At 39.1% G+C, this 25,644-nt stretch overlaps 2 protein-coding genes and 1 long non-coding RNA gene across 6 annotated transcripts in view; 2 read left to right on the forward strand and 1 right to left on the reverse strand.

Moving 5' to 3' along the window:
• The window catches only part of LOC144987110 (uncharacterized), a 463,057-nt gene that overhangs the window by 204,548 nt on the left and 232,865 nt on the right, over window positions 1–25,644 (reverse strand). The window lies entirely within an intron of this gene.
• On the forward strand, window positions 120–10,009 carry LOC144987856 (uncharacterized). Of its 4 annotated transcripts, XM_078937466.1 has the most exons (26): window positions 120–320; window positions 417–464; window positions 594–641; window positions 783–806; window positions 945–1,001; window positions 1,522–1,545; window positions 1,681–1,743; window positions 1,892–1,948; window positions 2,086–2,109; window positions 2,255–2,311; window positions 2,450–2,473; window positions 2,589–2,645; window positions 4,800–4,817; window positions 5,161–5,217; window positions 5,365–5,388; window positions 5,537–5,590; window positions 5,731–5,754; window positions 5,921–5,977; window positions 6,067–6,090; window positions 6,399–6,422; window positions 6,606–6,662; window positions 6,913–6,936; window positions 7,058–7,114; window positions 7,221–7,244; window positions 7,398–7,454; window positions 9,710–10,009. In XM_078937466.1, the coding sequence occupies exons 2-26, from the start codon at window positions 452–454 to the stop codon at window positions 9,799–9,801; spliced, it is 1,041 nt and encodes a 346-aa protein (XP_078793592.1). In that variant the 5' UTR covers window positions 120–320; window positions 417–451; the 3' UTR covers window positions 9,802–10,009. The 4 variants fall into 4 exon arrangements, with proteins under 4 accessions (XP_078793592.1, XP_078793601.1, XP_078793582.1 ...); XM_078937475.1 differs by lacking the exon at window positions 417–464; XM_078937456.1 differs by lacking the exon at window positions 120–320 and having other exon boundaries at window positions 327–464.
• LOC144988106 (uncharacterized) lies at window positions 20,382–21,687 on the forward strand. Its single transcript, XR_013651895.1, has 3 exons — window positions 20,382–20,680; window positions 21,104–21,218; window positions 21,299–21,687. It is a non-coding gene; the product is annotated as an uncharacterized LOC144988106 (long non-coding RNA).

A 25,644-nucleotide genomic window follows, 5' to 3' on the forward strand; every position in this document is an offset into this window, starting at 1 on the left:
TATTTTGAAACCCGTCTAACTTTTTCCTGCACTTAAACATAGAAGTGTGGTCCACGTGTCAATGTGTCCTTGAGCAAGGCACTGAACCCTCACACTGGTTAGAAAAAATATGTGCTACCATGCTGGAAGAAGGTGAGATCAGGAATCTTCTCTACAACAACACAAGTATAAAATCAGCAGCAGTTTGTGTTTGAATCACAGACTCTCTGTGACCACGTGTTCTGAACTCAACGTGGAGATGTTAAGGTAACTCTGTTTTGGTTTTTCATCAGAACATGCCAGGTTTTCAGAAGAAATACCTGCTGCAGAGTTGGTTACAGGTGAGATCAGGAATCTTCTCTACAGAATCATGAGTGTAAATCAGCAGCAGACTCTGTGTCCATGTGTTCTGAAATCAACATGTCATGTTCAAACAGAACATGACAGGATTTTAAAAGAAATACATGATACCATGTCAGCTGAAGGTGAGATCAGGAATCTTCTCTACAACAACATAAGTATAAATCAGCAGTTTGTGTTTAAATCACAGACTCTCATGTGTTCTGAACTCAACGTGGAGATGTTAAAATAACTCTATTTTGGTTTTTCAACAGAACTTAAGAGGATTGCAGAAGAAATGCAAGCTGCAGGGTCAGATATTGGTGAGATCATGAATGTTCTACAGAATCACGAGTGTAAATCAGCATCAGTGTGTGTTTGAATCACAGTCTCTGAACGTTGAACAGAAAACATTCATGAGTTCAGATTGTTTGATTGCTAATCTTCTATCTTTGTTTTTACAGATGATAAGCAAATACTCCTGAATGGTGAGTGCAATAATTTAGTTTGGAAACAAACTGAAATTTGATTAATTTTTGCCTCTGACAACAGTTTTTACCAAAAGGATCTTATTAGTCACAACTGACTGTTATTAGTTGTTAACTCTTCTTTGGTTTTTCAAACAGTTGATAAGATAACTTTGAAGATTTTAAGAGAAGGAAATAAAAGAAAGCTGTCTGAAGGTGAGATTATGAATCTTCTACAACATGAGTGTAAATCATCATCAGTCTGTGTTTGAAACACAGACTCTGGACTTTAAGCAGAAAACATTCAGATTTTATTAATTTGATGTCTTTATTTCAAGCATTAATTGTAGTCAATACAATAAAAAGATCACATAATTATCAAACTCATTACATAAATGATGAAATGCATAGATACAAAAACAATAAAAAGACACAGTTATGTAACATTTGCTTAATTAAATATAGTGATCATAAACTAAAGTCAAGTAGAGATTGATTTATGGCTTAAACAGGAGCGGGAAGAAGTGAGTTTATATAATCCCATTCATGATTTAGTAAACAGTAAAGTGGGTCACACCATGTAACAGACGTGTAGTAATCACTGATTATAATAAGATTACAACGTCATTAAATCCAGAAAGCATTGTTACACACACAGATCAAGTTATCAATAAAGTGTGAATAAATGTGTTGTGGCTTCAGATTTGTTTGACTGCTGATCTTTCTTTGGTTCCAGATGGCATTTGGATGCTTCTGAATGGTCAGTGCAACAACTAGGATGTTACCTTCGATTTATTTTTGTGACTGACAGTTTTTCAGCTCTCATTAATTCACAGTTTAATGAGTTACAACTGATTATTATTATGAATTAACCCTGTTTTCGTTTGTCAAACAGCACGTTACTTAATTTTGAGTATTTTGCAACAAGGACCTGAAGGCAAGAAAAGTCTAGACAAAGGTGAGTAGTTTGGAAACAAACAGAAGTGTGTGGAGGTGAATTTATTGATTTCTGTCACTGAAAACAGTTTTCACAGCAAATAGTTCACATGTTATTAGTTAGTACTGATCACGATAAGAAGTTAACTCTTTTCTGTTTTTTCAAACAGTTAAGGAGATAATTGAGGAGTTTTATGAAGGAAGAAATGAGTTATGGCTGTATAAAGGTGAGATCTAGAATCATGACTATAAATCAGCATCAGACTCCGTCTGCACTCAGATTTGAACAAACAACCTGCAGATTCATGAACCTGTTTAGGCTTCAGATTGTTTGATTGCTGATCTTTTGTCTTTGTTTGTACAGATGTTAAGCCAACACTCTGGGATGGTGAGAATAACACTTTACATTTAAACAAACTGAACCTTTATTCATTTCTGTCACTGACAACAGTTTTTACAGAAACATAGTAAACATGTTATTAGTAACAACTGACTGTTATTAGAAGTTAACTCTTCTTTGGATTTTCAAACAGTTGATCGGAGGATTTCGAGGATTTTAGAAAAAAGAAATGACTTTTGCCTGTATAAAGGTGAGATCTAGAATCATGATTATAAATCATCATCAGACCCTGTCTGCACTGAGATTTGAACAGACAACCTTCCTATCCATAAACCTGATTAGGGTTCAGATTTGTTTGATTGCTGATCTTCTGTCTTTGTTTTCACAGATGAAGAGCAAAAACTCAGGAAGGGTGAGAACAACTTTTACAGCCTCCAACTGCGAAAATAATAAATTCAATAGTAACCATGTTATCAGTTACAACTGACTGTTATCAGAAGTTAACTCTTCTTTGGTTTTTCACACAGCTCATCTTAGGGTTGAGAGGATTTTGAGAGAAAGAAATAAAACAAAACTGTCTGAAGGTGAGATCATGAATCTTCTCTACAGCAGTGTTTTTCAACCAGTGTGCCGGAGATGGTCAAGTGTCCCGTGGGAAAATACCCTCATTAACTGATTTAACAAAATTTTCCATCTCCAGGATTTCAGGTCTTTGTTCATCCTTACAGGCCCTGATAAAACAAAAAATTAAGAATATTAGGAATATGAAAGATCATAAAATACTTTTTTCTTTGTGTTTATTTGATTTTATTAAAGACATTTTGATAAGAATGACGGTACTGCGATTTAGCCATAGCTAAAGCTGTTTTTGGAAAAGCCCCGCCCCTTTAACTGTCTCCACCAATCATTCCTGGAGGTTTAATCACATGTCATTGGTCTGACCAATCAGAAGTGGTTCAAGTCTTCACTTCCTTTTTCTGATTCTGCTCATAAAGTCGCTCAGTTCTAACAATAATACCAGCTAAAGCTCGTCTTTAGCGGTGTAGCTTTCCACAGAGTCCGGAGTCAGACAGTGGAAAAAGTGAACAAAACCATGAAGTTCAGAGAAATGATCTCCGGCCGTTTTTGCACTACATCTCCCATGATGTATTGGGTTAAAGCAACAGCATTTCGGCGCACAATGAGTCTTCATGTTAAATATCTTGAAACAACAACGAACACATCAAACAGTTTTTAAATCTTCTAACTTAATTTTTATTACATCTTTTAGAAAAACACCTGCAGCTTCCAGCTTTTTCTGCCACAATTATCACAAAAATGAATGTGAGATCATGGAGGGACTGTAGATCAATACAGACTATGAGTTTCTCCTTTTTTTCAATTTTTGGATACTGGTGTGCCACGGGATTTTTGTCAAGGTTAAAGTGTGCCATGGCTCAAATTTTTTTTTAAAAACACTGATCAACAGACTCATGAGTGTGAATCAGCAGCAGTCTGTTTTTAAATTACAGACACTGAACTTTGAGCAGAATAGTGATGCAGCAGTGCTGCTCATATCTGGATGATTCAGGGGGTCAGAGGGGCATGAGGGGGGATAACAGACTGGGTAGGGCAGCTGTAGGTGTGCCAACTGCACACCTACTGGTTGTCCTGTGGGTGTCGCTGCTGTGTGATTGACATGTTAATAAGGCTGGAATCAGATCAGAGGTGTTGGTCTGAAGACCAAATGGCTCTGGACCGTTAGCACAAAGTAAAAGAAAGTCTGTGAGCTGTGGATCATCAGTACACAATGGAGACACAAAAACTGGCTGTGATGTCCAACAATGGACCCACACAAGAATCTGTAGCTCTGGAGAAATAGTGCCTAACCCCAGGAAGGCGGGACCATTCCAGCCCATCAATTGAATTAATTTTCATTTTTTGTGACTATTCTTTTTTACTTTTATAGAAGCACTTTGTGTTTTCAATTGGAATAAAATATGCTATACAAATAAATAAACTTTGAAGTTATAAATCTATAATTTGGAATTTAAATGGGAGATTTTCACAAAGACTATGATATCAGTAAAGGATATTCATAAATCCTTTAGAGTAAACTATATCCATGTATATAATCATATTTGCATCTCCACCAGGAAATTGTTTGCTTATTTTTCTGCAGAGGTCTTCTCAATATTATAATTCATCTGCTTTCATTCTCAGAAACATTTAGGCTCCACCCCTAAATGTCCTGCAGGTTCTCCACCAGAATGTGTTTTTGCGTTTGCCACAGCACAAAGTTTAAACGCTATAAATCCAAGGAGCCATTGCTACACTGTTTACAACACAAATAACAGACAGCCGGGATCTGCGCGACTGTGTATGTGTGTGGGGGGGAGGGGTCTGAAAGTAACTGTTTTGCCTCAGTGGAGAAAGTGGGCGTGTCTGTCAGCCAGAGGGCGGTGCTGGTGGTGCAGACTCTTCCTGGAAGGGGCCGTTCCTCACTGGTCTATATCAGCTCATGAAAACCCACTTGTTGCCATGGATTGGGAGGGGCTGGTGCTCAGAGAGCAGGTTTCCAGAGAAACACTTCAAAATGTGTGAGTGGATAAAATATACGGCTTTGGGGTTGTTTGTAGTGAGGAATTAATATTAGGAAACATTAGTGCAGCAGCAGGCGCTGTTTAAATTACAAACTGAACAGAAAACATTCATGAGTTCAGATTGTTTGATTGCTGATCTTGTGTCTTTGTTTGTAGATCTAATTCTCCGGATGGGTGAGTACAAATTTTGTCTGGAAACAAACAGGGATGAATGGATGTGAATTTCTATTCGTCACTGACAACAATTATTACAAAAAATAGTAAACATGTTATCATAGTTATAGGTTTAGGGGCTGTCATCTGGACTTAGTTTTTAAAGTTAGAAGACGTTTCACCTCTTGTCCAACAGGCTTTGTCAATTCTGAATTAGCTGGTTAAAGAGCTGGTTTACAGCCCCTAAACCTACTACTATGATGGAATCAACCTGGATGAATGAGAGTCTTCATAGACATGAAACATGTTTATAGTTAAAATAGACTGTTATTAGACGTGAACTCTTCTTTGGTTTTTCAAACAGTTGATCGGATGATTTTAAGGATTTTATTAAAGAAAGAGGAACTAAAGCTGTCTGAAGGTGAGATCTAGAATTTCCTCTACAGAAACATGATTATAAATCTTCAGCAGACTCTGTCTGCACTGAGATTTGAACAGACAACTTTCAGATTCATAGACCTGTTTAGAGATTAGTGTGATTGGTGATCTTCTGTCTTTGTTTTCACAGATGAAGAGCAAACACTCTGGTATGGTGAGTACAACTTTAGTCTGGAAACAAACTGAACTTTGATTCATTTCTGTCACTGACATCAGTTTTACAGCCTCCAGCTGTGAAAATAATGCATTCAATAGTAAATGAATGTTTTCATGAGGTAACTCTGTCTTGGTTTTTCAAACAGTTGATGACATGATTTCAAGAATTGTCGAAAGGAAGGTAAAGGGGGTGTCTGAAGGTGAGATCCTGAATGTTCTACAGAATCATGAATGTTTATCAGCAGCAGTTTGTTTAAATCACAGACTCTGAACTTTGAGCAGAAAACATTCATGAGTTCAGATTAGTGTGATTGCTGATCTTCTGTCTTTGTTTTTACAGATGTCGAGACAACACTCCAGAAGGGTGAGAACAATTTTAGTCTGGAAACAAACTGAACTTTGATTCATTTCTGTTACTGACTACAGTCTTTACACCCTCCAGTTGTGAAAATAATAACTTCATATAGTAAATATTTAATTAGTTACAGCTGATTGTTTTCATGAGGTAACTTCTGTGGTTCTTCACACAGTTGATGACATGCTTTCAAGAATCATCAGCGGAAGAAGGGAGAAAGGGACCTCTGAAGGTGAGACCATGAATCTTTTACAGAATCATGGATTTAAATCAGCAAAAGATTTGTTTGATTGTTGATTTGTTTGATTTCTGTCTTTACAGATTCCGACCTAAACCTCACGAAAGGTGATTTTTTTTTTAGCTTGGAAACAAACTGAACTTTGATCCAATTATGTCACTGACAACAGTAGTTATAATAAACATTTTATTATTTGCAGCTGACTGTTATTAGGAGTGAACTCTTTTTTTTTTTTTAACAGTTCGTGAAAATGAGGATTTTATTAATGAAAAGAACTAGAGCTGTCTGAAGACTAAAATGATTTTTACAGAAAGAAGATTGTAAATCAGCATCAAACCTCATCTGCAATGATATTTTAACAACTTTCAGGGGTAAGATTTGTTGGATTGCTGATCTTATGTCTTTGCTGTTACAGATGAAAAGAAAAAAAACAAGAAGGGTGAGCAGTACACTTTAGTTTGGAAACAAACAGGAATGAATGAATGTGAACTTTGGTTCATTTCTGTCACTGACTACAGTTTTACAGTCTCCAGCTGTGAAAATAAGACATTCAATAGTAAACATTTTATTAGTAACAACTCATTATTTTCATGAGTAAACGCTGTTTTGGGTTTTCAAACAGTTGATGACATGATTTCAAGAATCATCAAAGAAAGGAAAAGGAAAGGGGCGTCTGAAGGTGAGACCATTTTAACATTTGTCTGGGGACTACAGATGAAAAAATTGCATTTGGGCTGATTCTGGGCGCTTTGCAGCCATACTTTCAATGTCTCTGTTAAAAAAATGTATACAAAAAAGATAATGAATGTTCTCAACTGAAAAATGAGTGTAAATCAGCAGCAGTTTGTTTAAATCTCAGACACTTAAGCAGAAAACATTCATCGATGTAGATTTGTTTGATTGCTGATCTTCTGTCTTTGTTTTTACAGATGACGAGGAAAAACTCCAGGATGGTGAGAACAAGTTTAGTTTGGAAACAAACTGAACTTTATTTCTTCTGTCACTGATAAAAGTTTAAAAAAATGTTATCAGTTACTACAGACTGTTATATGTTAACTCTTCTTTTTCAAACAGTTGATCGGATTATTTTGATGATTTTAAGAGAAGTAAAAGAAATTAAGCTGTCTAAAGGTAAGATCTAATATCTTCTTCACAGAAACATGATACCTTCAGATTCATAAACCTGTTTAGGGTTCAGATTTGTTTGCTTGCTGATCTTCTGTCTTTGTTTTCACAGATGAAGAACAAAAACTCTGGACAGGTGAGCACAACTTTAGATTGGATACAAACAGGAATGAATGGATGTTAACTTTTACAGCCTCCAGCTGTGAAAATAATAAATTCATATAGTAAAGATTTTGTCAATTACTACTGATTGTTTCCATGAGCTAACTCTGTTTTGGTTTTCAAACAGCTTATCAGATGATTTTGAGGATTTTCAGAGAAAGGGAGGAAGAAAAGGCGTTTGAAGGTGAGATCTTGAATCTTTCTTCAAGAATCATGAGTGTAAATCAGCAGCAGATGCTGTTTAAATCATAGACTCTGAACTTTGATCAGAAAACAGTCCTCTGATTGTTGAGTTGAACACTTTAACTACTCATTTCTATCATGAACAATTACAATCTTCTATGGTATAGACCTCCTCCAGAATGTCCTGGTGTAAACAATGGTTACCATGGAAACCAACTGTCAGAGACGGCTTTTTCACTTCAGAAACATTTTCAATTGAAAGAATTGGTCTCTCTGGACTCTTTCAAATGACTTTTAAATGATTGTGAGACAAAGTTATCAATCTGCAAATGCTTTGCTTGAGACTTTCTTTTTCTATACTGACTGAGTGTAAATGAGAAATGTGTGCATTATTCAAAATAAGTCAAAACCAGAAATGCTTTTTCATTTTCAAAATAAAGCTGCATGAAATGAATCAAAAGTAAAATGAAAAATCAATGTTTCAAAATGCTTTTTCTACTTAAAAACTGCTTATTCTGGGTCATAATTAAAAGAAAATGCAAAGAGGGGATTGCATTTTCATTTCCACATCCACACTGTGAAAGTGTCGCATAATTCAATTCCATTTAGCATTTCCACAGGGGAGGCGGGGCGATGATGTCAGTGTTTACTGTACTTCTGGCTGTTAGACCTCCCGCCAAACAGTCTTGGCAGATTGGCCGGTTTTGGTTCTAGATTTGTGGGTAAAGATGTCTTTGGGTAGGTAGCCATAGTTGGTGATTTTAGGGTTGGTTCATTAGGTTATTTTCTTCATTAAAATAAATTAGTGGACTGAGATAGACTGGGAGGCTGTTGGAGTTCTGCTAATATTCTATTTACTGGAGCTCCGAGAATGCACCAGGGGTGTAACACAGGTGCCAAAACTGGGTCATTGCATTTTCTCTTTCAAGTGCTAATGCATGCTTTTATTTTTAGTCGTTTAGATTACTGTAATGCCCTGCTCTCTGGTTTACCCAAAAAGTCGATCTCAAATCTACAACTTCTACAGAACTCAGCGGCACGAGTTCTGACGAGAACCAGAGGGCGGGAACACATTACACCGGTTTTAAAATCGCTGCATTGGCTCCCTGTGCGTTTCAGGATTGATTTTAAAGTTCTTTTAATGGTTTATAAATGTTTTTATGGTCTTGGGCCCTCTTATTTAAATGATATTATTTTAAAATACGAACCCTCGCGGACCCTGAGGTCCTCTGGCACTGGCCTCTTAGTTGTCCCTAAGGTGAGGACCAAGACACATGGTGAGGCTTCGTTCTGCCATTACGGCCCTCGCCTGTGGAACAGCCTGCCGGAGAACCTCAGGGCCGCAGAGACTGTAGAGGTTTTTAAGAAGAGGCTCAAGACCCACCTTTTTAGTCTGGCTTTTATATGACTTTGATCATTCCTTATGTCTTTTATTATTCATCTATTTATTAATTGAGGTATTTATTTACATATTTATTTATTTATTTATTTATTTATTTATCTATTTATTTATTTTCTTGTAAAGACTATTATTATCTTTGTTTCTAATATGCAATTCTTTTTATTGTTATTTTACCAATGATACTTAGGTTATGTTTTAATCACTGACGTTTTTTATTTTTTAATTACTAACATTCTTATATCTTATTTTATTTTTTATCTTTTTCTATTTTTTTTTGTTGTTATTTTATGATCATTTTTATTTTTTATTCTGATGTTTTTTACTCCAGTGTTTCCTCTGGGGGATCCATCGTTCTTGGGCACCACCAGCTTGACCTGTAGGGCGTGCCGTTGCTGTGGTGCCCGTTCTGGTTGGGCGGGCTGGGGTCCCACTCTGTGGTCTCATAGCCATGGATGGGGCCCTGGGCTGCCCTGTGTTGGGCGGGCGCTGCGGTAATGGCCCCTGTGGTCCGGCTGGGCCTTGGAATGAATGGATCCCCATGATATCGTTTCCTCACAGCAGTACCAAGCCAGACTTTCTTCAACTGCAGTTATTTGTTTCTGTTCACTGTTCTACTGGGGTAACTGGGTGGGTGGGGATGGGGGCGGGGGATGGTGAGGGAGGGGTACCTTCTTTGTGGGATTGTCCTTTGTTTTCTGTTTTGAACAACTTTCATTTTTTATGACTGTTCTATCTGTTTTTATGTTAAGCGCTTTGTGTTTTTAACCAAAATGAAAGGCGCTATATAAATAAATAAATTTTGAGTTTGAGTTAAGTGTTGCAAACATGAAACTAAATTTCATTTCTCATCACAGCAGGTTCTGACCTCACCAGCAGACCCAGAGATCCAGCTGAAGAACCTCTCAACTCGTCTTCATCAAGATTTAAAAATGAAGATCCAGTGTGAGCTACTGCAGAACAGGAAGACATTCATGTTCATCAATGTATCTGATGAATCTCCATATCTGCTGGAAAAGCAGAACAACTTTATATAAATAGACAATTTTTCTTTTTCCTTTTTATGCATTTATCCAATGTAAAAAAGCTAATGACGTTACGTGCAAAAACAAAAAGTAAAACAAAAGGTGGGTTTGATGCTTCTTCTTTTAAAGAAAGTTGTCAGATTTTGTTGTGATTTATGCAGAAAAAAACAAAATGTATTTTTCTGGTGTATGAAAATGGATCTAGTAGGAAAGAGTTGTTTGGGTATTCTATTTTGAAACCCGTCTAACTTTTTCCTGCACTTAAACATAGAAGTGTGGTCCACGTGTCAATGTGTCCTTGAGCAAGGCACTGAACCCTCACACTGGTTGTGGTGGTGATAAATAAGGTTTTTGAGTCTTCCTGTTTGGCTGATTCATAGACATTATGATATTTTTAAAGGAGTTATAAATGTGCTTGACTTTAGTAGACTGTGAATGCTGTTGCAGAGCGCCATGTTTCCCGAAAACGCGCCTCAAGTCCATTGAATCTATCTTGCAGTACGTGGCCGCTCTCAGAGATTTAGCTGCAACATGTTGCTTTGATGATAAATAGTATGAAATGATGCGGGACCAGCATGTTGAACATGTATGTAGTCAGCACATACGTGACCGGCTAGTCATCTGACAGGATCCGTTGCACAGCTACCATTACAACTGCTTCTACCTCAGGGCCCATCCAGTTTACTGTAGACTCAAGTATATCTGTTTCTATCATATCCAGAATTGAGTATGAGACCCATTTCTGCAGAGATTCTCTGCAGTCTCCAGACGTTACTATGGTTACATACTCTAGCTCTCCTATACCTGTACTGGGATGTCTGTCACTGTGTCACGTGATGATACATGTTATGGAACTAATCTGGTACCACATTACTAGGCCTGGTTCTCATGAAAGGACTGTGTTTTACTAATCAGGGGTGTCTGCCCACATTGATGTCATCTCAGCCTCAACAGGCCTCTCTGGGATGTGCGACTACAATTGTACATAACGTTAAAGTCTCTAAAAGTGTCCCTCCAGTCAGACAGAAGCTGCGACGTTTACCTCTGTCAGTGCAGATACTGTGAGTAAAGAACTTGAAAAACTTTTGCAAGATGGGGTAATAGAAAAGATGGATGCATCTCCATTGTTGTCATTCAAAAGAAGTCAGGTAACATCAGGATGTGTGTGGACTTGGAAGAACTGAACAAAGCTGTTGTCACAGATAGTTATCCACTTCCACACATCGATGAAATGCTGTCCAAACTCAGAGATGCTACTATTTTCTCTACAGTTGACTTAATGTCATTATTTAGATGACATCATTCTGTGGGGTGCAACTCAAAGTGATCAGGATGCTGCTCTTGCTGCAGTGCTGCAACAGTTAAAAGAGGAAGGGTTATAGCTGAACAAATACAAATGTCAGTTTAACAGGTCCAGTCTGTGTTTATTAGGTCACACCGTTACACCACAGGGTATTCAACCAACTGATGATCACCTTTCTGCTATCCTCAATGCACCACCCCGTCCTTTCTGATGCAGCCACACTGCCTTCTTTTCTAGGACTGTTGTCATGGTACAATACATTCATGCCAAACTTTGCTTGTTAAATAAATTAGTCCGATTTTGGGGCGCCAGGTGAGAGGAAGGAGAACACCACTTTGGGGCGATCAGACAAGAACAACCCTGCCCTTTTGTCTGACTGGATGATGGTATTACAGACAGAGTCCAGGCCAGCTCTGGGGTGAAATCTACATGTTTACTTTTTTCTTGGGGGCGCCTTAAAATCTCTTTCACTGATAAACTAGAGAAACTCTTTTTTGTCATTGGCTCTTGCCTCATTTAGACGGATTTATGGACACAAACGATCAGCACATGTTCTGGTGGAGTTCTTCTTTTGGGGGAGGGACGGGGGCATCATATGTTGCAATGAAACAATTTTGACTAATTGATTAAAAAGGTTTTTTGTGATCAGGAATTGGAAAAAGTTATCTCAACATTTCTATTTTTTTTCTTTGTTTGATGCGGATTGGGGCAGCGTCCGTAGTTATCCGGTCACTGTACCGGTCCGTTGTGGTGAAGAGAGAGCTGAGCCGAAAAGCAAAGCTCTCAATTTACCGGTCGATCTTCGTTCCAATACTCACCTATGTTCATGAGCTATGGGTCATGACCGAAAGAACGAGGTCCCGAATACAAGCGACTGAAATGAGCTTCCTCCGTAGGGTGGCTGGGTGGTCCCTTAGAGATAGGGTGAAAAGCTCGGTCACCCGCGCAGAACACGGAGTAGAACCGCTTCTCCTCCACATCGAAAGGAGCCAGTTGAGGTGGCTCGGGCATCTAGTCCGGATGCCTCCTGGACGCCTCCCTGGAGAGGTGTTCCGGGCATGTCCCACTGGGCGGAGGCCCCGGGTAAGACCCAGGACACGCTGGAGAGATTACATCTCTCGGCTGGCCTGGGAACGCCTTGGTATCCCCCCAGAGGAGCTGGAGGAAGTGGCTGGGGCGAGGGAAGTCTGGGCATCTCTGCTCAGTCTGCTGCCCCCGCGACCCGGTTCCGGATAAGCGGAGGAAGATGGATGGATGGATGTTTGATGCAGTTTTTCCAGTTTGGGGAATGTTAAATCCTGATGGATTTATAATTTTTAGGCTAAAAAGTAAAACCTGGGAGAAAAAAATAACTGTGGTTAAAGTGTTTTGTAATATTTGAAATATTGTACGACCAATGCCAAAAGAGGGCTCCTTTAACCAAAAATGGCAGATAATAATGAAACAGTGCCGGTCAGGTGTACCTAAGAGTAACAGGGACACAGATGAGGATGGTCAAGCGTCTTATTCATCCTCTGGAAATGTTGGCAAACATGATGAAGGAACACCATGGGTGAGATCTGTCCGATGTAGAGAATGGTGATCACGAGGGGAGGAAAGTAGTGATCTTACCTCCCTCTCCCATGACGTGGGGCTCAGAGGGTGAGCTGGTGTCCATGGATTACATGAAATCTTTCCACCTTTATCCACATTGGTCATGGTGCAGAGACAAGGGTGGGGTCCTCTAGGATAGCACAAGGGTTAAAACCACAGAGGAAGAACCCCTAAACCCCATTAATACCTCAAAGGAAGAACCACTAAACCACACTGAGAACCTTCACTGAACCTCTTCACTTTGACGGTCAGAGCACTGAGCAGAACCACATTCCATCAGTACCATGGTCAGCGGCCACCACGACAACACACGATGGAAAGCATTTGTGAACAGCACTTTTGAGTTCTATCCACAGATTCTTGATTAAGGTCTGGACTTTGACTTGGTCATTCTAACACCTGGATATGTTCATTTGTGAACCATTCCATTGTAGATTTTGCTTCATGTTTTGGATCATTGTCTTGTTGGAAGACAACTCTCCCTTCCAGTCTCAGGTCTTTTGGAGACTCCATCAGGTTTTCTTCCAGAATGGTCTTGTATTTGACTCCATCCATCTTCCCATCAATTCTAACCATCCTTCCTGTCTCTGCTGAAGAAGAGTAGGCCCAAACCATGGTGCTGCCACCACCATGTTTGTCAAAAAGTTGGATTTTGGTTTCATCTGACCAGAGATCCTTCTTCCACATGTTTGGTGTTTCTCCCATGTGGCTTGTGGGTGACTTTAATAATACTAAATGGCTTTCTTCTTGCCACTCTTCCATAAGGCCAGATTTGTGCAGTATACGACTGATTGTTGTCCTATGGACAGACTCTCCCACCTCAGCTGTAGATCTCTGCAGTTCATCCAGAGTGATCATGGGCCTCTTGGCTGTATCTCTGATCAGTCTTCTACTTTTTTGAACTGAAAGTTTAGACAGACGGCTGGGTCTTTGTATTTTTTATACTTTTCTGTCTGATTGCAGATTGGAGAAATGCAGTTTGTCAAAGATCAGCCTTAAAATTCTGGACCTATCTCTGAAGTCCAACCCATCAAATGTGTGACAAAAAGGTAAACTTAACAGACCTAAATGAGGCTGAAAGTATTACTGAACAAAAACTTTAATGCAACAACACCTTGAATTTACAATGACCATCTTGAAGTCATTGTAAATGTCAAAGAGCCATTATGGAATGGCTCTTTGACCATTAATGAAAGCATAAGGACCACGAAACAAAGTCTTACATCCATTTTTCCTCGCCTGTTCAACTTTGGACCACACCGCTTTTCTTTCCTCTCTGTCTTCTTTGATTAGGTCGCCTGCAAAGCGCATGATGACATCTGGACAGATGGGACAGTTTTTAGTCATTCTCCGCAGCTCGTCTCTGGATCTCCTTCCTGTGAACTGAATGATAATTTGACGGGGGCGGTTGACATCCATTGGGCCTAGCTGGTGTACCATGTTGAGAATGTCCAGGGTGATGCGATCTTTGTGATGATATCTGCCACAATTCCCCGAGTGTCTTCACCTTTTTTTTCTTTAAAACCATTTAGTCTCAAGTTCCGTCTTCAAGAATTCAAAATTTGTTTATTTACAATCCACACATACTATTAGCAGAGAAATACACGTGAGACCAGATGTTGTTTCTCACTAGCATGACAGTGCAAAGAAGCAGCAATAATAAAAATAGCAATAAAATAAGATGAATAAAAAAATAATGAGTGAAATAGAATAAAATAAAAATAAAATAAAAGGAAATAGAGACCAGCATTCAGTGTGAAAGTGACTGTGCATTTAACAGCAGTCTTGTTTATGGGGGGTTGCTAGAGTCTGTGTCCATGTATTGTGTCTTCGGGTTGTGTGTGGGGTTGGGCCGTAACACTGCCTGTTACGGCTGTGGGATCATCTAGATCAGGAGTTGATGATCGGCCCTTCGATTTATTTCGCCTGTCGCTCTCGGAGCCAGTACTGGGTCCAGATCGACGTCGATGTCGAGGCCGCCCTCGGGAAGGAGACCCAGCATCGCTGCTGCTGGATCTTCCTGGGCCGCTTTTTCGTTTTTCCACAGATTTGCCGCGACCTCTTCTTCTGTCATGAGATCTAGAGCGGCTCTCTCTGGATTTATTTAGCCGATTTCGGCTCCCGCTTCTTGATTTTGACCGGGACCTACGTCGAGATTTGGATCCCATTACGAACTTGCTAACAGTGCGGGAGAGTTTGTGTGGCACTCACAGCACACCACACAAACTCAAGATGGCCTCAAAACAAATAACAGAAACTCAGGGCACCACACACAATGCACCACACAAAGCTAACGCACAACACAAACTTAAGATGGCCACACGATGCGTCACAAAAACTCAGGACGCATACCCTTCTGGGCATGCGACCGTTCACTCGGGACGCGTACCCCTCTAAACACGCACCCGTCAAACTCGGGGTGCGCGCCCCGCAGAACACGCACCCGTCAACTCGGGGTGCGCGCCCCAAGACACGCACCCGTCAACTCGGGGTGCGCGCCCCGCAAGACACGCACCCGTCAAACTCGGGGTGCGCGCCCCGCAGAACACGCACCCGTCAAACTCGGGGTGCGCGCCAGCAGAACTCGCACCCGTCAAACTCGGGGTGCACGCCCCGCAGAACACGCACCCGTCAAACTCGGGGTGCGCGCCCCGCAGGACAAGCACCCGTCAACTCGGGGTGCGCGCCCCGCAGAACACGCACCCGTCAACTCGGGGTGCGCGCCCCACAAGACACGCACCCGTCAACTCGGGGTGCGCGCCCCACAAGACACGCACCCGTCAACTCGGGGTGCGTGCCCCGCAAGACACGCACCCGTCAAGACTAGTCTCACTAGTCACACAAGACTAACTCAAAATTAAACAAACAAATGTGTTGCACAGAACTAAACAAGTTTGGTTAACAGTTTTCTTGATAAAAAATGTTAGCAAATGTGCTTAATGCACCGCCTTCAAATGTTTTTGGCCAGGCCAAAGAGGCCACAATGCACTCAAGAGTGCCAGTACAAATTTAGAGTGGCGTAATCAAGAGCAAGGTGTTTACTCACACTGGATGGGCAGTAGAGCTCCTCCGTGGCAACCCCAGTCTGGAACACAAGAGTTGGGTCTGGCCCCCCCTGAACCGGCTACGGCAGCAGGAACCACCGTACCTGCCTCCGCCCGAGCGGAGTTAGTAGCATTGGCAACAGCTGCAGCAGCCTCCACTCCTACATCATCGCCTACACCACCTCCAACTGATGACTCCAGCCAAGGTCTGCCCGAGGGTTGTAACATTCCATGCTCAGACAACAACTGCTCTTTGAAAAATGCTCTTGGTCTCAAAAACCCAACAGGTCACTGACTCCAAATGTCATGTTCTGGCCCACAAAGAAAAACGGCCAACCAAGTCTGCCCAGAGTAGAACCAAAAACTGTTAACCAAAGTCTCCAAACCAATCAAAACTGAACAAAACCCACAGAACAAATTGTGTGAACTCAAATCCCGGAATTATGTTACGCCCCCATTGTGTCTAGGGGCACCGAGGCGGCATAACATAAAAAAAGTAAAGTTTTGGCTAACAAATTAACTGTAACAAATACACCAAACGAATGTCTCCATAAAAATATAACAACTTTATTTACAAATTAACAAACAACGACCAGCAATAACTAAAAGTGAAGCTAAAAGGCTTCAGGGTGAACCAAGGCCAAAATAACAAACAAAACCCCAACTAACTGAAACATGTAATCTTACCTGTAAATGAAAGGAAAGGGAAATAAATGACAAAACTCTAACCTCCCTAACCTAACAAAAACAGGAGAAAACATCTACTAAAGAAAATGGCAGATCACCCCTACAGCTTCACTTAAACAAAATTATAAACCAAAGGACTAAACAGAGTGGGCACAAAAATACAAACTACGAAGAACCATGAATACAAAATACTAAAATGCAACACACAACTAAACAAGAGGTGAAATCAAAAACAAAATGAAGACAAAAACAAAATGGAGAAGCGTGCCAAGCTGCAGTGGGGACTGTTGCAGCAAGGCTCCCTTCCCACCGACTGGATGTCCAAATGGTGGCTTTAAAGGCTGCCTCCACCAGCTTGTCCAAATTGAGGCCACACCTTCATGCACGACACCTGCAAATAATCAGACATACAAACAAAGATCCACAAAACACAGAAGTCCCGCTCTGAAAAAGAAATAATACACAAAACACAGAACAAACAGAACAAACCAAAACCAAATACGGCCACAGCCGTAACACTGCCTCTCATAAATAACATGAAGACTTCACAAAGCAAGTCTTACAATTACAGTTTTTCTCAGTCGCTTTAGTACAATTCTCAGATCAGAATGAAATTCCCAAAACTATTAGTTCAATTTTCACATCATGATGTCACTCGTGCACATCATATAAGCAGTTTCTCACTTTTTTGAACAAGTTGCAATTGCTTTGGTACATCCATGCAAATGATAATGTACAATTCTCTGCTCTTTGCTACATTATCAATTGTTTATGTCATGTCGATCAAAATATATTATATACTTCACTGTGCAATAGTATTACTCCTCAAAACACCTAGTCATTAGTTCATTGTATAAGTCCTTAATTGCAAAATGGTTGACCAAGTTGTCATAATGTGACAAACATATTTCTATACATCTCCATTATATGTTTTTTGTCTAAACCTGTCCTGAATTGGTAAATTGCTCTCAGGTGACTTGGCTTTCTCTAACAAAGGTGCATCTCATTGACAATCAATGGGCAAGTATATACTGTATGTGGCAGAAGCACAACACAATGTTCTATGTCTGACAATGGAAGGACAAGGAATTGGACAGGGTCAACAGCCAGAGAGAAGAAGAAAAGGAAGAGTAGTGAGGTTGCGTGGTGGAGGAGTAAGGGGGCAAAACCGAGGAAGAGGCCGAAGACATGTACGTGTTCCTGATGAGATGCGGATGGAGTTCATTTCACGCTACTCTCCTTTCCTTAACCCTATTGAGGAATTTTTCTCAGCATGGAGATGGAAAGTTTATGATCGCCAGCCACATGCACAAATGACCCTCCTGGCTGCCATGGATGCAGCGTGTGATGACATCACAGCAGACCCCTGCAGAGGCTGGATAAGACACTCTAAAAGATTCTTTCCACACTGCATTGCAAGAGAGGATATTCGCTGTGATGTGGATGAGAATTGGTGGCCTAACATACAGGAACGACAAGAGGTGAAGAAGACCACACCAATTCCAACTGCACTGCCTGTACTATTGCACAGAATATTGTCCTCTTTTTTTTCCTTTGTGTTACTTTTTGCAGTGGGTTTTTTCTACGTTGTTATGTCATGGTCTGTCAACAAATTACAATATGAACATTAAAAGTGTAAATGTGAATCTTGTCCAGTCTCTTGCAATCAAACAAAAAAGGTGTAACTTACATTTTACAATAATTGTCATCAAAATTTTAGCCATGGTTTACATCAGAACCTCCCTCTAAAGCACACAGTTATATTGACAACCAGTGTTGGGCAGTAACGCGCTACTAAGTAACGCGTTACTGTAATCAGATTACTTTTACAGTAACGCAGTAATCTAACGCGTTATTTTGAAAAAGCTAGTAATCAAATTATAGTTACATGGACGAGAAACTACGCGTTACTTTTGTACGATATTGTCTTAGCAGAATAATAACAGAATAACAGCCATTAGCAGAATAACCCTGGGAGAAATATACGCATTGTCGAGTTGTAAGTACGCACATTATTTTACTTTAGTTGGTACGAGTGGAAAGAATGTTGTGGTCCGTTGCCAATTATGTGGCGGGAGCAAGACGTTTTCGACGGCGAAAAACTCCACATCAAACCTTTTGAAGCATTTAAAAGGGACACACAGCATCACGCAACTTGTTGAAAAAGACGTCAGATTATTAGCGACAGTAAGAGAGTCTAGGGTGAGTCTGCCAGCCAAGCAACCAAAACTGGATTTCTCCTGCGAGCCCCGTGTAACGTTAAAAGAGCTTAATCAACTTGTTGTGGGATACATTGTGGAGGAAATGCTGCCACTTTCTACTGTGGACTCCTCAAGCTTTCGCCGAATATATTTGAATTGATTCATGCATGTTTGCGTAATCTTGTTTTGTTCTTCAGCTGGAGCTTGAGTTTATAGTAAAGCAGCAGGTATGGTTCAAAACTGTCCCATAGCCACTTTCCAACAATATAAAGGAGTAATTTAAAAACTGCTGTCTGTTACAGTTAAATTTTAAAATGAAAAACTTTACAGTTCTGCACTTTTGAACAGGAAGTCAACAGAGCCGTTTGTTTTTAAGCCATTTTAGATCAATTTGGGGTGTTACAGTGAACAAAATGTAAACTGCTGTGCTGATCTACTGGATTCTTCTTAGAAGGAGACGTTCTGCCTCTTTAGCAGAGAGCAGAACGTTGATCTGATCTGTTGGAAGCCACTCCATCCTGAAGCTGCACTGCTGAGTTCCTGTCCACCAGGGGGCAGCACTCCTTCCATCCAGCTGCAGGAAACCTTGATGTTCTGCAGAATCTGCAGCCGTTCAGACACGCCCTGTTACTGAGGAACACAGACGGCATTCAGGAATGTGGTTCACCGTTGGCTTTGGGATCAAATATCTGCTTGTTCTGACTTGTTCCCACTCTGACTTCAATCTGCTCCTTTCTCAGCTTCTGCTTCACTTTTAGGATCTGGTGGATTTGAAACGTTGTGATTCTAACAGACATGGAAAGAAAAGCTTCTCAGCTTCACTGTCAGCCATTTTCCTGAGCTGCATGTGAACAAACTCTCTGTTCCTCTGAGTCTGACTGATGATCAGAAGGAGCTGTTTCCAGGAAATAGTCAGGCCCCTCCCTTCAGCTCCATCAGGAGTTTTTGCTTCAGTGTCAATAGCTGCGGTTAATGTGCAAAATGTGTCATGGCTAGCAATGCTAGGCAGACCCAGATGCTGGAACCCCGAAGGAAGACAGGAGGTGAGTGAAGGTAAGTAATGGAAATTATTGTTCCAGTGGTGAAGTAGTTTTGTTGTGGCTGAAGTTTCGGCTGTGGCTCGAGCTGAGGGCCTGGTGTTTGGACGAAGCGCCGTTAAGAGGTAGGTGGCTTTGGATAATGATCCGCTCGGGTAGTAAATGATTCGGGCGTCCACTCGTGGTCTGGCGGGGTGATGTACGGTGGCCCTGAAGTGCAAAGCATTCAACAAATCACTCGATACAAAAACATTTTTAAGATCACAACAACAATTAAAAAAAAAAAAAAAAAATTTAAAAAGCAGCATTACATTTCAGAAAACAAAACAAAATTTCAGAAACCAAAACTTGAAAAACAAAAATGACAAAAAAAAACATTTCAGAAAACAAAATTAATTTCCAGGGAAAAAAAAGAAATATTAAAAAATGAAAACATTTCAGAAAAAAAAATCCAGAAAAAAAATGAAATATTAAAAAATGAAAAACATTTCAGAAAAAATGAAATATTAAAAAATGAAAAACATTTCAGAAAAAATGAAATATTAAAAAATGAAAAACATTTCAGAACACAGAATGAATTTCCAGAAAACAAAACGAAATCTTCAAAAATGAAAAACATTTCCAAACCGGAAGAGGCAGGTACTATGGGACAACGCTGATTGGATGATGATGTTTGTCAATCAGTTGAACTGAAAAGTATTTTAAATGAAGCGATGCCGAATTTTATCGTCCAAACAACAATGTACTATAATAATCCACGTATTTCCCATTTATATATCAAATAAAAATTGCAGCAAACTGTTAATGAACTTTTAAATTATTTTTTTAACATTTCGCCTGACACACGGTCACCCGGAAGTAGTTTGTGAGCACTTTTACTTTGAACGCTGTGCGCTAATTTCTACGGCTGCGAGGTTCACGCTGTCAATCATCTTTAGGTAAGAATCAATTCTGTGATCTTTTCTTTTGTCAGTCACATGTCTCTAAGGATGTTAATTTTAGGATGTTAAAGTGCTGCTTTGAAAAGATAATTTCTTTTTATCTTGCGCATGCGCAAAAAGAACCCCATGGAGACGAACCGTCTTCACATGATAGCCGTTCCCGTTTTCGGTGACAAAATGAGAGAAAAAGCTCCGAGCCAGCCTGATTCTGTGATTTATACAGTAATTACAGTAATTATATGGCATCAGTGTTGCTAAAAATCGACTTTAAGACTGAAATCAGTAAACAAGTTCTTATGGGAAATAATATTAAAGTGTATTGTATATTTTTGAACCATGCATATGCATATACTGAAACTTAAAAATGAACTTTAAAGTTTATAAAATACTTAATTGAATTAACATGTGATATTTCTGCAGGTGAAGTTTCTCAAAGCGAAGTTCCAGAAAGGTTTGTGCTGCAGAAGAACAGATGGCAGCTCTACATGGGAATACAAGAAGACTAAAGTCATTCATATCATTGTGCAGTGTACAGGCAAGTCACCATGATTTATGTGAAATGTAATCAATAAATATTATTTAACCTTAATATTTATTTATTTTTTTAAATTGCAGGTCCTTTAAAAAACGTCTTTAACCTGCTGCATAAGCCTGATTAGTTGTAAATGATGCAGTGGGGAGTGAAAGACGAAGCACAATTCCTGGCTTTAGTGTCGGGCTGATGATCTGGAAATCACATCTGAGGAATCGCATCAAACACTTGTACAACTCCAAACAACTTAATGTTCCTTTAAGCAAAACTCCAGTTTAAAATGTTCATATTAGACTTGCTTCATTTAGGAGTTTTTCCATGTTTACCATTTTAGGTTTTAAAGCTTTATTAACAAAGTTGATGTTTGATTTTCAAAGCTGTTGTTTAGAAATGTTTTTTTGTCAATGAAAAAACTAAATGCTGATGTGAGGATTGTAATAATGGATATGAAAATAAACAAATTTGTTTCATAGCAATGCAGTATATTTATTGAAAACTTAACATGAATACGTTATTCAATAACAGAAACAAAGAAACAGTTGTGGATTTTCCTTTATGGGCTTCTTCATGCAGTCAATCAAATGTTGCGCTTACAATCAGCATTTACTCAGCGTACCTGTCAGTCACATTTATTAGAGGAAAAAATGCATCTGGGAAAGTCTGTTTGTGCTTAACAACTATATCAAAAAGAGTCATGTCAGGGAAGTTTTGTCCACATTGCTGCCCAGCATCACATCCAGAGGAAGATGCACAGGTAAGGGACCCCAGTTCCTGCTCGTACATGCTTGCAGCTTCCTCTGCACTGGACGGACTCCAGCTCCATTGAAATCCCTGACAGAGATAAATTAATAAATTAAAAATCCCTGACAGAAAAACATCGGCTGCCGTTCATCTTTCATTCAGGAAAAAGTTGAGTTCATCAAAATGAGGAGAGAATGGGTTAAACCAGAAATTCATTAGGGAGGGTTCAAAACACCAAACTCAGAATAAAATACATTATTTCAGTCTTATAAAAATACATTCTAAAACAATTTGGTATTCCTCCTCTGCCTGAAAGACTAAAACGTTTTTTTTAAAGATTTATTTTACACTACAGACTTTGCAACCTTTAGTTACACACCTGGACGTGTCTGATGATGAGCACATCCAGTCATTTACTGTCATGTTTCTGTGCACTGACACACTCTAAAGTCACAGATCTTAATAGTGTGAATAAGAAGCATTCATAAATGTTATTCTGAGACACAAACTACTGCAGTTTACCAGACAGCTTTGCTGATTTATGCGGCTGGTACACCTGTCTGAGAATCCTGCCCACGTGACCCCCCCTCTCCAGCTGATGAGGTAACCTGTCATTAACGTAAGACTGAAAGATCTTGGATCTGTCTGTAAACACCCACCTAGAAATCACGTTTAACGCTACATTATTAGATCAAACAAATGTGCCTCCATACCTTATCTTTTTTTTTTTTTATTTATTTTTTTTTTACAACAATTATGCACATTTAATGTACAATAGAATTCTGAATACAGAACAAACATGTTGCATTCTTTAAAAAATACTAATTATTAATAATAAACACAAAAGGGAATAAGAAATAAAAAGAAACAAAAAAATAAAGAGAAAAGAGAAAATGCGAGAGTAAATCTATGTCAGCAGTCCAAAAGATTTACAGATGCTAATTGTTTTTTGAGCTTTTGTATTTTTTGAAGCAGAAATTAAGTTTAAATAATGCTGCAGTTCCAGTTTGAACACTACGACGGAGTATTAGGGCCACCAAAAAAAAAAAAAATTAGAGCCAACAAAAAAAAAAAGTAAAATTACGAGATTTTATCTCGTAAATTTAGGAGATAAAAACTCGTAAATTTACGACTTTTTATCTCATAAATTTACGACTTAAAATCTCATAAATTTACGAGAAAAAAGTCGTAGATTAAGGAAAAAACACTGAAGTTGTCCGTTTATCGGAACCTAGCTTGAAGATGAAGTATGTGGAGCCTTTTGTGAAGCTTCATTTCCGGATTATTATAGGTTTAAAACAAAGAGATTCTGAACCTTTTGGCGACTCAAAATCAGATTATTTTCCGTGTAGCAGTCTTTCCGGGGTTCAGTGTCAGTAAAGCGGAGTTTAATATGTAAAATAAGGAGCTCAGAGACACGTTTGGGTGTAGACAATCGCTGCAGCCTTTATTCTCCTTTTCATTCACATATCCTGAAGTTCATTTGTCTCATTACGTCATGAACCTGTCATCCCAACACCAATGCGGAAGTAAACAGTGTTACAAACGCCCCCTCCTCCAGATGAAATGTCCCGTTTCAGCATAAAACAATAAAGAGGAATGAAAATAGTGTTTTATATTAGCTTTGGAACGTTGAAAATGCCAAAAAAAGTGCTCCTCCTTTTGTGTGACGGAAGCGTCACACAGACGTAGAGATCTTGTCTTTGGTGGAGGAAGAAAGGATTCAAGCGAACAGCTGCAGGGACAACGACGACGGCTTCATCGGGCTGCAGAGATCCTGCAAACCAACCATCAATAAATAAAACTTTAATGAATCGTAAATCAAACAAATGACCTTCCAGACATTTGGAACCTTATCAATAAACATTCAGCTCACCTGTTCAACAAAGTTTAGTCGGTCTGCTCTGCTGCTGCACGGCGTTCACCTGCTGCTCTGCATGCTCACTTCCACTGTGATCTCCTAAAATTACGACTTTTTTTCTCCTAAATTTACGAGTTTTTATCTCCTAAATTTACGAGTTTTTATCTCCTAAATTTACGAGATAAAATCTCGTAATTTTACTATTATTTTTTTTGGTGGCTCTAATTTTTTTTTTTTGGTGGCCCTAATACTCCGTCGTAGAACACAAAGAAATCCGGTTTTTTATTGGAAAATTTTCTTTTGTGTATATGAAATTTAGCGATAAATAATACCATGTTTACACAAAAGAAAGCATCACGGTCTTTGACATCAAAGCTATGAAAACCAAAAAGTATGATTTTATAATAAAGTTGTATGTCAGCAAAAATAGAATCGGTGATAAATTTGTGAATGTTTTTCCAAAATCTGTATGTAAATTCACAAGACCAGAATAAATGAGAGCAGGTTTCAGGTTGTTTCTGGCAGAAAGTACAACTGGTGTTTATGTCAGCCTTAAATTTAGTTAAATAATGCTTTGCTGGATAAAATCTGTGTAGGAGTTTAAAAGAGATTTCTTTGACTTTATTTGTTAAGAAGTATTTTTGTGGTAAATGTTAGAATTGAAATTAGCCCAATAATAGATAGCTGATGGAACAGAAACTAAATTATCTTGAAACAAAGCTCTGATTTTTGAGTTCAACTGTTTAGCGGAAGTGAAGCAGAAATTACCCAGAGGAGATTTGAGCACATCAGGAGGATGAAGAGTCAGAGGATGAGCGCTGTAGAAACCCCTGAATAACATGCAAAGCCCAGATGGGACGGCATCAAACACTACTGCAAATTCTTTGGGAGTTATTGGTACTTTATACTGCTTTGTGAAATCTGAGTAGTTATATAATAATCCAGGTTCTTTGAATAATTGATTGAGGAAAATTATACCATTATTAAACCAATTATTTAAAAACAGAGTTTTCCTTTTATAGACAATATTACAGTTATTCCAGATAATACAACTCTGTGGAGAAAAGTTGTGTTTGTAGATCAGAGCCCAGGCTAAGAGAACCTGTTGATGAAAATTTGACAGTTTCAAAGGGATTTTTGGAATACTGTAGTTACAGCATAGCAGAAAGTTAAGGCCTCCTACCTTTGAAAATACAAAATGTGGAATAAAGTCCAGATAGATGTGGGGTTATTAAGATATTTCTTAATCCAGATTACCTTGAGTGTATTGTTAAGGGCAGTAAAATCAATACAATTTAAACCGCCTTTATCAGAGGTATTTAAAATAACAGATTTTCTGATATAGTGAGTTTTATTTCTCCATAGAAAGTTATATAATATTCTATTAATTGTATTGCAGACTGTGTTATTAACCTGTAGAGATTGAGCTGCATACGTCAAACGAAAGATTCCTTCTGCTTTCGTAAGCAGAACTCTGCCCTTCAAAGAGAGATCTCTTTGCAGCCATTGGTTTAGGTTTTTTTGGGTTTTATCTATTATTGGAGAGAAATTTGTAGAACATCTGGATTGCATATCTTTAGTGATTTGAATACCAAGGTACGTAACAGATGTTTTTACAGGAATACCTTGGATAGATGTAAGCAAACAGTTTTTAACAGGCAGAATTTCACATTTATTTAAATTAAGGGTAAGTCCTGAAGCTTTAGAAAAGGACTGGATGATATTAATCGCCACAGCTACTTGTGAAGCGTCTCGGAGAAAGAGAGCAGTGTCATCTGCTAGTTGACTTATGAATATTTCCCTCTCAGCCACAATTAAACCTTTTAA

This window comes from Oryzias latipes, chromosome 2 (genome assembly GCF_053564925.1).
Source record: "Oryzias latipes strain Hd-rR chromosome 2, Olatipes_Hd-rR_3.1".
In the NCBI taxonomy this organism is placed as follows: Eukaryota; Metazoa; Chordata; class Actinopteri; order Beloniformes; family Adrianichthyidae; genus Oryzias; species Oryzias latipes.

What these genes read in the sequence shown, in the direction of transcription:
- LOC144987856 (XM_078937456.1), top strand. Translation starts at nt 350, where the DNA reads ATGAGTGTAAATCAGCAGCAGACTCTGTGTCCATGTGTTCTGAAATCA. An exon ending in CATTTGGATGCTTCTGAATG is followed by an intron (nt 1,546 to 1,680) that starts GTCAGTGCAACA and finishes TTTGTCAAACAG; the next exon opens with CACGTTACTTAATTTTGAGT. An exon ending in CAAGAAAAGTCTAGACAAAG is followed by an intron (nt 1,744 to 1,891) that starts GTGAGTAGTTTG and finishes TTTTTCAAACAG; the next exon opens with TTAAGGAGATAATTGAGGAG.